The sequence below is a fragment of the Carlito syrichta genome, unplaced genomic scaffold (genome assembly GCF_000164805.1).
Source record: "Carlito syrichta isolate Samal-C Ts95f unplaced genomic scaffold, Tarsius_syrichta-2.0.1 Scaffold309855, whole genome shotgun sequence".
NCBI classification, from domain to species: Eukaryota; Metazoa; Chordata; class Mammalia; order Primates; family Tarsiidae; genus Carlito; species Carlito syrichta.
This window is the reverse complement of record NW_007253951.1, coordinates 244,794-256,957: the sequence shown is the minus strand read 5'-3', so window position 1 is coordinate 256,957 and position 12,164 is coordinate 244,794. Positions and strand designations below refer to the sequence as shown.

Sequence of the window (12,164 nt, the reverse complement as noted above, 5' to 3'; positions counted from 1 at the left end):
AAGTTGTTTCCTTATGGAAGATAATCATATTCTTTGTGCTATATGACATGTTAAGACATTTATGGAAAATAAGATATGGTATAGTATCACCCAAATTTTATGGTAAGATTAGAGTTGAGGAATTTAATTTGGAAACTTAGAAATTAATTGCTGTCAGCACATGCACAAATATAAAAATTTTTTTTTTTTCCCCTTTAAGTAAATGGAAAGGAATGTCTATTTTTCCTTCCGAAATAAAGGAAGATTATGGTATGGAAAATTTCAAGCTTTGATTTCTTGATGTATGATATCATACCTCTAATTTTTCTTTATTCTCTCTATATAAGAAATTTCAGATCACCAAAAAGTAACTCTTTCATTTGGGATATAGTTTCTAAACTCTACCTAGAAGCAGTTCCAGAATCATATACTTGGTTTTGGTATGTGTGTGTATGTTAAAATATGAGCAAAGGACAAAATATAAATACTATTTGGCAATGTATTGATAGTATGCGGGAGTTTAATTTAGGTTGAGGACATTGTGTCTTTGGCTATTCTTGTTAGATCTACAGGATATTATTTTCTGCCTGCTACCAAGAAGTAATTCTTGCATTGGATCCCTTTAATATAGTTACTTGTAGGGCCATTTGTCATCTGTATCATATATAATACATTTGAGAAGTTTTATGTCTAGTTAGTCATCATTGATGATGATTTTGGCAGTTACATGAGGTAGACACAATGCAGTCATGTACTGCATAACAACTTTCAGTCAACAATGGACCGTGTATACAACAGTGATCTCATAAGATTATAATACCATATTTTTACCATACTTTTTTTGCTTGGATACACAAATACTTACCATTGTATTACAATTGCTTGCAGTACTCAGTCCAATAACATATTGTACAGGTTTGTAGTCTAGGAGCAATAGGTTATACTATACAGCCTATGTGTGTAGTAGGTTATATCATCTAGATTTATGTGAGTACGTGCTATGATGTTTGCACAATGATGAAATTGCCTGACAGTGCATTTCTCAGAACGTATCCTTGTTTTTAAGTGACACATTACTGTACTAGTTTTGATTAGGGTGGCCATGTAACTCATCCAAATTGAACACTTTTTAGAATGAAAAGGAGTGATTTTAATAATTACTTCATAACAACAGATGTAAACCAAGACTGGCTCAGGCAAACTAAGATCTGTAGTCATCTTTATTAGGATTCTTTTGATTACAAGTAACAGAAAACACAATAAACCAGTTGGTAAGTATTGTTAGTATTTGTGCATCTAAACATATCTAAACATAAAAAGACACGGTAAAAATATGTTATGATAAGGAAATACATTGGCTTATGTATCTGAAAAGACCAGTGTTTGGGAGTGCAACAGGTGTGATTCAGTAAGGACTTTGGCTTTGTTTTCTAGACTCTGCCTTCTATGACTGGCTTCCCTTTTAGTTATTGGATGGCTGCCAATAGCAATCTGGGGCTATGTTCTTCTTCGTTTATGACCAGCAGGGGAGAGAAGCCTGCTTCTCCCATAAACAAAGAACGAGTCTTGAGGCTTTGTGTTTCTTAGATACTTCTGAACTAATCTCTGTGGCAAAGGGAATGCCATGTGCTGATTATCTTAAGCATGGGTTATCTGAATATCACCGAGGAAAAGATAGAAGTATCTGATGACTAGTCAGAGTCCATTCAGGAAACTGATTGTAATGTCAGTCTATCCAGGAAAGCATTGCAGTTTAAATGAAGAGAAAAGGGTTAGGAAGCAGTCATAGTGTTCACTGCAAAGTCCAGTGCTGTTGTTTGTTTGCATTTTCTCTTAGGCATCTGTTAGTGAGTTCCTGCAAGAGACTAGCATACTGCAGATGATTTTTTTTTTCAAGTGAGAATTTGTAGTATAAAATGAGTTACTAGCCTGAAAATGGGAGAGAAAAAGAAAATTTGCCACCTCATTTCCTCTTTTTTTCTATTAAGACTATAATAATGGTTGATTTTCTCTTTTTGCAGACTAATAGGGATGCCAAAGGAAAAATATGATCCTCCAGATCCTCGCAGAATTTATACCATCATGTCAGCAGAGGAGGTAGCCAATGGGAAAAAATCTCACTGGGCAGAATTAGAAATCTCTGGTGAGTAGAATCCAAAGCACTTAATCTGGGATATAATAGTAATAATCAAAAAAGAGTTGAGTATTTCTTTTTGTACATTTTTAATTTGATAGACTAATTGAAAAGATACAAGATGCTGAGACATTAATACTTAATTTGTCTGTTTTATTTGTGACTAAATATCTTTGTTTCCACTCTTTCTTTTGAGAGTAATTACACTGAGCAACAGTTGACATCTGGAATTGAGGATACTGGGAGTTTAGTTTCTAAGTAAAAACAGGTTTTTTGTTATAAAAAATTTTGTTTTGGCTATTTTAGGGTAATTATTCTGCAAATTCAAATCTTTGACATCCTTCTATCTAGAAGTTATCTATTTATTCTAACATTTGTGATAGCTATTTTACAGGACCTTAATACATGTTTAGGATTTGTTAAAAAAGATTGTGATTCCTCAAATCTTGTAATTTCAGACTAATGATGAGAAAAATGTTAGTTAAACTCAAACTGAAGGACATTCTGCAAAGCACCTAACTCTAGTAATCCTCAAAATTGTGAAGATCATATAAAACAAAGACTGGTCATATAAAACAGACTGGAATAGATTAGGAAGACATGGTAACTAAATGCAAATGGTAGCATGCATTGAATTCTGCAACAAAAAAAAAAGAAAAAACAGGTGAATTCCAAATAAAGTCTAGAGTTTAATTAATAGGAATGTACCATTGTTTTTTTCCCAGTTTTGACAAGGGTACCTTGGTAATATAAGGTTCTAATATCAGGGAAACTAAATGAGAAGTATACAGGAACTCTCTGCATTATCTTGGTAACTTTTTTGTAATCTAAAATTATTTCAAAATTAGACTGTGTGCAGTGACTCATGGCTGTAATCCCAGCACTTTGGGAAGCTGAGGTGAGGAGTGCCTGAACCCAGGAGTTTGAGACTAGCCTGGGAAACTTGGCAAGACCTTGTCTCTACAGTAAATAAAAAAATTAACCAGGCATGGTGAAGCACATCTGTAGTCTCAGCTGCTTGGAAGGCTGAGGTGGAAGGATCAGATCACCAAGCCTAGCAGGTCTAGGCTATAGTAGCCATGAATGTCCTGCTGCATTCCAGCCTGGGCGACAGAGTTATACTCCAACTCAAAAAAAAAAAAAAGCATTGCAAAAGTCAGTTTATTAAAATAATCAAATATACATACTATTTTCTTCTTATGAATTGATACAGTACAGATTGTATATAGAATGTAGTTTTTTCCCCAGTAGACGTTCATTTAGAAGAGTTAAACCCACACTGTAATGTCAGTAACAAGAATTACTTGCACATTTAGCTAAAAGGTAACTGGATGGATTGGGGATTCATAATAAAAAGAATGAATATGAGCAAATTCTATTAGGTTAATCCAAGGTTTCTCAGCCTTGACACTATTGACACTTTGGACTGGACAATTCTTTGTGGTGGAGGGCTGTTGTGTGCATTGTAGGATATTTAATAGCATCCCTGACCTCCACTCATTAGATAGTAGTACCTCTTTAATTGTGGCACTCAAAAATGTCTCCAGATATTCCAAAATGCCTTGGGGAGCAAAATCGCCCCTGGTTGAGAACTATTCTTAAACCCTGGGTAAAAGTGAAATTTATTTTCACTTGAAAACTTTATTTCCTTTTAAATTGCAAAATCCTATTTGCCACTTTAAGTCTGATTATAGACATTAGGAAGGAACCTGCTGTAGTAAGAACCCCAGACAGAAGGTAAAAGTTAGAATTTACTACTGAATAGCTATATGAAAAGTAACATTTCTTCTTTGAGATTTTGTGCACTGTATATCTTCCACTGCTTTTTAATCAAAATCTACTGTTTGAAAATGACATATCATTAAAATACCACTTTACTTTTGCAAAGTTTATAAAATATCTTCATATAATTTTGTATAAAATTACAGGTAAGACAATGTTCCATTTTATAGAAATTGAGGCTAGATGATTTGCCCAAATTATGTAGCTAATAAATGGTAAAAATCAAGACCCTGAATCAGGGCTTCTTTTTCTAATAGAGGGCTTCTTTTTCTAATAGATGTCCTACCATAGCTATCAGACGTTGACTGACTGATAGAACTTAATGAATGACTTTTTTCTTGCGTATGTTGATGCTTAATGCAAAATCTTAAGCCAGAGTTGTTAATCTATAATTGTAACACCAGAAGGCTGGGGAAGATGTCTCCTTTGTGGATAAAATGGATTTTTTTGGTGACTGATCCAAGGTTAGTGCTAAGTCATGGTAGTTTGCTCTTGTTTATTTAAGGTTTGCAGAATAATTCAGACCCTTCATAAGGATTAATCTTGCACTATTAATTTTCATGGAGCATGTGAGATATTTTGTTAGGACTATGTCTTAAAAACAAAATCCTGGACTGTTCTATCACAAAAGCTCAATTCATGCTCGTTTTCTCCTGACTCCAAGAGTCTTCACATTTTGCCACATCTCATTTAATATGTGGAAGGATCATGAGAAAGAGTACTAGTCAGGTAAAGTGGCATGAAATGAAAGGAGGACCAGGTGTGTTTGGAAACAATCAAATGGCACTGAATGCAACGTTAAAATGTCAAAGATATAATATCTGTCTGTATTTGCAACCTCTTTTACCACTTTTTAGTCCTTTCAGTTTAGCCTTCATCTTGGACCTCGAGTTTAGGCTTTAATATTTTGCTTTTTAGGTAGAGTGCGGAGCTTAAGTACATCACTTTGGTCATTGACACATTTGACAGCACTGCACCTAAATGACAATTACCTTAGTCGCATTCCACCTGATATTGCCAAGCTTCATAATCTGGTTTACCTGGATCTGTCATCCAATAAACTCAGAAGTTTACCAGCAGAACTAGGAAACATGGTGTCTCTCAGGTAAGGAAATAATACAGACATGACTCGTTACATAAAATTCTAAATTTAAGAAAATTAGATGTTACTTGTGTGAGAAGGTCAAATGATAAACAGCCTAAGCATAGTTTTTGAGTTATCTTCTATGAACATCTCTTTCCTTTAAATCTGTAAGTTCTTGACTGTGAGTATGCTTATATTACCAGTTTCTTTTTTTTCTCTTTTTGATTTTTGATTTTAAAGACTTGGGGTACAATTCAGGGTTAGGTATGCAAATGTTCATTATGCAGGTACCCTACCAATTTCTTTTGACACACTTGGAGTGGGGCGGGGCTAAAATAGTAAGTCCCATTTTAAACTCAAGCCTTATAAGACTAATCAGAAATAATTGGGAAAATATGATTTGTAATAAGTAAAACTCTTAGAATCATATCTCTATTCTATGAGACAGGTATATTTATAATTTATATTTTAACTCCTTAAGGAAACCTTGCAACCTGATGAAATGGATTTATTTTTAGTCCTTAAAGGATTCTTTAAGAATTTCTTCATAGGAAAAATTTTGCAGGAATATTAAGACCTTGTATAAATGTTCCCAATGAAAACAAGAATTGCTTTTCTACAATGTTTATCTGCCAAATATTTTTTTAAAAATTGCTATCACATGCTTAAGATTAAAAATATTGTTTTAGAATCTTTTTCCTCATCCCCTTACTGGTTTGTTTTGTTTATTTACTTTTGGCCATCCACTAATGAGTATGCTATTTATTTTTTCTGTAGTCTCCTCAAAATTTCACAATCATAAATATAGGTCTTATTTATGCTATCCTATTCTTATCTGTATTAGCCTATGCTTTATTTTAATATTTATGTTCTGTGTCAGTGATTGCCCATCATAGTATGTTTTTTACCTTCTCATTCACATTTTGTATTGAATTGTTTTATTTCTTTCATACACTACCTTGTTTTTTTGCATTAATTTCTTTATTTTTTGGTTTGTTTTGATAGTATTTTGACATGACTAGAGTTGAATTCAGTTATAAAAATGATACAGGTGATTGACTATTAATTATAGTTTAATTCTGAAGTTTGTGTAAGTTTTACTTTTTTCTATTAGACTCAGTTCTGTTGTCTTTGGATACTAAGGATATCTGTCACTTTCATTAGCATTTGGTAGGCATTTTGGGTGAGAAAAAAGGGAGTAGATTTAGTCTGAGAATGATGTGCATTTCCTATACCTTTACTCTGTAGTAGAGAATGAGTAAATCATAGATACAGTTAATAATTGTGGCGATTACATGTTTTATAGTACTTTACACTATACAGCATTTTTGGATGAGCATATAGAAATGTGCCTTAATGTAAATAATCACTCATGGTATATTACAAGGATGGTTAAGAATGGCAAATGTAGATATTAATAAAGTTTTTGTTTGTTTGTTTGTTTGTTTTTACATAGGGAATTGCTTTTAAATAACAATCTGTTACGGGTTTTGCCTTATGAACTTGGACGGCTCTTCCAGCTACAAACTCTAGGTTTGAAAGGTTAGTGATTTTAAAAAAATGATAAGTGTTAACATTCATTATTGAGGTGTTTGAGGTCAGATCAGGTTTTAATATGATGTTGAGAATGTGACAGTGCCTACTTTCTTTTGAAAAGAAGAACTTTTTTTGGGTATCAAATTGAGCTTCAGATTTCAATGTGTCATAAAAATTTTAACAAACTTGCATGGGGAAATTTTTTTTTTTTTGTATTTTGACTTGAATTTTATATAAAACTCATTTCTTAGAGGAGATATTTTAAATTAGCACTATAGTTTTTCCCATTGTCCTTTTTTTAAGGATGACTTTATAACAAAGTAAGTATAAGGCAGAATGCCTCATGTTTAGCTTTTGATAAAGTAGATAAAAGAGCATTGACATATGATTATAAGAAGGAAAACATTATAACAGTAAAAGTTAGCTATACCTAGTATAATTTTAGTTAGAATATATTAATCCAAAAATGCATGCTCCTCTCACCATCACTCTCAATTAGTCTGGGATGAAAGCTATACTCAATTCATATAAATACTGAAATTTGTGTAATTTTCTCTTATGGAATAGCCTATGAAAAAGAGTTTATCTTTTCATTCATAGGACTAAATACAAATGTACTGTATTTTCAAAACATTTTATTCTATGCTCGTTGGGAATGAGCATTAATCGAAGCCTTGTGTAAAGTATACACTTTCATATATTTTATTTTCTTTCTTCAGAGACTATTTGAGTCTCCATGAAAATGTTCTGCTTACATTTGTCTATGTCATATAATGAAATATTAAGAATGATATTTGAATAAACATGAAAAGAATGCTGATATTATTGTTTGAAATGATAGAAATGGTATTAGGCTTCCTTATATAGTTTCATAAGTTAGGTAATCATACGAACGGTCTGAATCTTATGTTTATAGTTTCTCTGCAGGATATTTTTATATTCTTTATAATCTGTGAAGTGCAGAGGAAGAATAATTATATCTAAGATATTTTCTTGAGGATTAACCGGAAGCATTTGAAGTTTTACTCTTAGGACATTTCCCCTAATTTTCTTTGTCTTCCATCTCATTCATACATAGTAGAAATTGCCAGCCAGCTAGAGTTGGAGTAGGGAAGTCTGTTCCTCTCTATTAAAAAATTATAGAATGGTTGTCATTTTATGTAGAATTAGATTCATGAAGGATGAAATTCACACTTCCATATTGATTATAAATAAATTATAAATTTTGGTGCCTACTAAGAATAATCCTTATTTTACTTTTAACATCAATCAGAGCAGCTATTTTCCTTCTCTTGATATTGATAGACAATAGCACATCAATGACTGAAGAATATTTACTGTTGAACCTAGTGGACTTACCCTTTTTACCAGGCAACATTCCTGAAAAAAACAACTATTAACATTGCTTTTTCTTTTATAACTCTATTCCATGTTATTTCGTGTAGAAAAAAACACCAAGAAAATTTGCACCAAGTATCAACTGAATCATTATGAATATCTGTTATTTCCTCAGTCTTTCATTCTGTTTTTCTAGTTAAAATGTTAGTTTTGTAAATTGTCTTTGGCTGGTCTTTGATTCTAGTGTCCTTTTGTTTACGGATTCATGTACATTAAAGTTTTCTTAGACCTCTAGTCTGTCTAGTCAGGCACCAGCTCTGCTTTACCAAGTGTAACTTAACTTAGTTCATGCCTGTGAATAAATTTTTTCACTTAGCTTCAATTTCTTATATGGTAAGCACCTATATGTAGTGCTTTTTTCTTTTTTAATAATCTGTTTAGTTTTTTGTCAATGCCACTTTCTATTCGGATGATCCAGTACAGAAGAGCAAGGAACTCCCAGAAATGAAAGAAAACTAGAGCTCAACTTGCGTTTTAGAAAAGTTTCAGATAGTAAAAACAGGAATGGCTTTGTGAAGCAATTGAAGGAATAAAATGTCCCTAATGAATGGTATCTTTATATTCTTAGGAAGGTAAAACTTGATATAACTTCTAAATCATCCTAATAACCACATTGTGGTACTTTGTGTTCCAAAAAAAAAAAAGAAAAAGAAAAGGAATGGAGCATTTAAAGCACTGTGATATATCTAAAAAGAAACAATGAGAATGGACTGCCTCTGAGACTTATTTTGTCTTGAAACTGGGAAAAAGGGTGCTTCTTCTCTATTTCATTTTTTTCCTTTGAAACGCAGATACTGAAATTTTAGTAATGATTTGGGTCATGCTGCCCCAACAAGCTAATTTTTAGAAATTCTATTTTGAGATTTGAGGAATGTGTGTGGAGGGTAGGTTATTTGAGGAGTTAGGATAAGATGGCCAATTTTAAAACTATAGACATGTTAAGTCCGAAACTTGGAAGTGTTCTCTGAATTCACTTAAAAGGAAGTTCCAAATGTATTGATTTATGGAATAAAAGGTGTAACTAAAAGCAATTCTCATATAGTTATTTTTAAGTAATTTATAATTCATACCTTAAGGTGTAAGGCAATGCTTTCTCTGGTATATGGGCCAATAAGTTGTCCTTGGGCATTAAACACTGAGATCCCAGGTGTTAAAAATATGTAGGACCTCGATAATTGTAAAAATTACAAGCTTTATTCCAGGAACTACTTATCTCCCTTAAAATAAAATATACCATGTCAGTGGGAGACTTTCTTTTATGTGCAAATTAGTTTTATTCTTGAAATACATCATAATATAAAAAAGTAACAACATAATTTTTTTGGAGTTGTAATCTTACTCTGTCGCCCAGGCTGGAGTTCAGTGGCACACTCATGGCCACCCCAGGGTCGATCTGCTGGCCTTGGCGATCCTTCTACCTCAGCCTTCCAAGTAGCCGGAACTACAGGCACACGCTCGGCTAACTTTTTATTTATTGTAGAGATGAGGTCTCGCTAAGTTGGCTGGGCTGGTCTCAAAACCACAGGCTCAGGTGATCCACTTGCCTTGGCCTCTCAAAGTGCTGGGATTACAGGCTGAGCCACTGAACCCAGCAACAACATACTTTTTAAAGAAAATAATTAAATGAACAACTGTACCCCCATTACCCAACATTTTTAATACCTTTAAAAATGCTCTTGGAAAACGTAATTGTCATTTATATAGGAAGCAAAATATTTATTCTTCTGTTATATATGAACTTTTGGAAATGAATTAGAAAAAGAGTAGTAAAGAAATAAACTAATAGTTTTTTAATAGGATATACAAATGACTTTAAAACATAGAGCTAATTAACTTTATGCATAATAATAGCAATGTAAATTGAGACTATATTAGTTACCATTTTTTACCTATCAGATTGGGGGATTTCAAATATTTGACAAAATAACTCTATTGGTGAGATTATGGGGAAATAGGCATAATCACACCTTGTCAGTTATAGAGCTCTTATACCTTTTAAGTTTCCTGTGTGCTTTTTTCACAATTACATCTTTCTGTCTTCTCCCAGAGGTTATTACTGTTTTGAATTTAGATAATTGGGTTTATATATGTATCTGTTAAAGATGCTTTAACCTTTATATAAATAGAATCACAATGAATCTAATTTTCCCTTTCTTGCATTTTATTCATATTGTTTTTATGATTCGGCCATGTTGATGTGTACATGTAATTACAACTTAGTTGTGTCACTGCTATGTTGTATTTTGATAATGTGAATATAATTTATTTATTCGTTCTGTTATAGATATTTAGATTGTTTCCATTTTGGTTACTATATGCAATATAGTCATGAACATTCTCCTTCATGTCTCCTTTTACAGTTTATAGGAGTGGAAATGTTGGGTTGTAGAGGTCTGTATGTGCTTAGCTTCATTAGGTAATGCCACAATGTTTTACAAAGTAGTCGGACTAAAATACACTCCTCGAATAATATACTTTCCATTTATCTGTATTCTTTCTAACATTTGATATTGTCAGTTTTTTAAGTTTTGCCAATTGTTGAATATGAAATACTTACTAATTTTATTCTTAATTTATGTTTTCCTAATTGCTGATAAGGTTGAGCATCTTTTCTTTTCTTTTTTTTTTTTTTTTGAGTTGGAGTTTCACTCCGTCGCCCAGACTGGAGTGCAATGGCTGCTCCCGGCCACCACAGCCTCCACCTGCTGGGCTCCGGTGATCCTTCTGCCTCAGCCTTCTGAGTAGCCAGAATTACAGGTGCACGTTACCACGCCCGGCTGATTTTTGATTTATTGTAGAGATGAGGTCTCTCTAAGTTGCCTAGGCAGGTCTCAAACCCGCGGGTTCAGGCAATCCACTCACCTCGGCCTCCCAAATCCCGGGATTACAGGCTGAGCCACCGAGCCGGGCTGAGCATCTTTTCATATGTTATTGGCAACTAATGGTTCCTCTTTGAAATTAATATTGAGTTTTTTAACTCATTTTCAATTGTATTATTTCTTATTAAATTGGAAGAGTTTTTAACTTTTTTCTATTTTGTATTATAACTATCAACTCCTTGGCTTTTTCTTTTGTTTTCTTTCTGTTATCTTCTAATGAGTAGATTTGATACAAAATTTTGGCATCTTGTGTCTTGATAAAAACTCCTACCCCACCCCAGATCAGAAGTGCATTATCTTGTATTATCTCCTAAAAGTTGTTAAGTTTTACTCTTCACAGTTAAATCTGTAATTCACTCGGAATTGATTTTTAAATATGATATGAGGGATGTAATTTTGGGAGGAATCCAATCTTTTTTTTTCCCTCCACCATGAGTAATCAATTTTCACAATGTCATTTAGTGAATAGGTTTTTTGCTTTGTTTTTTTTTTCCCCCTCACTGATCAGTCGTCTCCTTTCTCATATATCAACTGTGTCTAACTCTATTTTGGAGATCTCTGATCTGCCCAAGGCCAGCTTTACTAACCTTGCACCAATTACTACATTGTCTTGATTATTATTACGGCTTTATGTTAAGACAGATATCTGGTTTTGGAAATCTTGTCACATTTTTCTTTAACAGTATCTTGACAGTTTGGGAGCCTTGGCTCTTCCTCATACATAAGAAACAGTTCATTAAGTTTCATGAAAAGCCCTGTTGGCACTTTGGAATTGCATTAACCCTCTGGATCAATTTAGGAAGAATTGACATCTTAATTATATTGACTAACCTATTCATGAATTTGGACCCCTTCTCCATTTATTTCATGTCTTTGAATAAAATTTTATAACTTACTGCATAAACACATCTTATATAAGATTTATTTCTAGGTATCTTATACTGTTTTTTGTTTCTGTTGTAAAATTTGATTTTTTAATTTTACTTATTTATTTATTTTGCCTATTTGCTGTTGGTTATTGAAATACAATTGGCTGTTTTAAAAATTGATCTTATATGGCTGGACTCGGTGACTCAACCTGTAATCCCAGCACTTTGGGAGGCCAAGGTGAGTGGATTGCCTGAGCCCTACAGGTTCAAGACCAGCCTGGGCAACTTGGCAAGACCTCATCTCTACAATAAATAAATAAATAATTAGTTGGGTATGGTAGTGCATGCCTGTAGTTCCAGCTACTTTGAAGACTGAGGTGGAAGAATTGCTGGAGACCAGCAGGTTGACACTGGGGTGGCTGGGAGCGTGCCACTGCACTCCAGCCTGGGCGATGGAGTGAGACTCCAACTCAAAAACAAACACACACACACACACACACACA

The 12,164-nt window shown here is 33.4% G+C and overlaps 1 protein-coding gene across 1 annotated transcript in view; it reads left to right on the top strand.

The window, feature by feature from the left end:
* The first annotated feature begins 2,001 nt into the window (after nt 1-2,001).
* CNOT6L (CCR4-NOT transcription complex subunit 6 like) overlaps nt 2,002-12,164 on the top strand; it is a 60,499-nt gene continuing 50,336 nt past the window's right edge. The window contains exons 1-3 of the mRNA XM_008068051.2: nt 2,002-2,122; nt 4,814-5,000; nt 6,436-6,521. Coding sequence (XP_008066242.1) covers nt 2,011-2,122; nt 4,814-5,000; nt 6,436-6,521 — 385 coding nt within the window. The 5' untranslated portion in view covers nt 2,002-2,010. The remainder of the gene's footprint in view (nt 2,123-4,813; nt 5,001-6,435; nt 6,522-12,164) is intronic.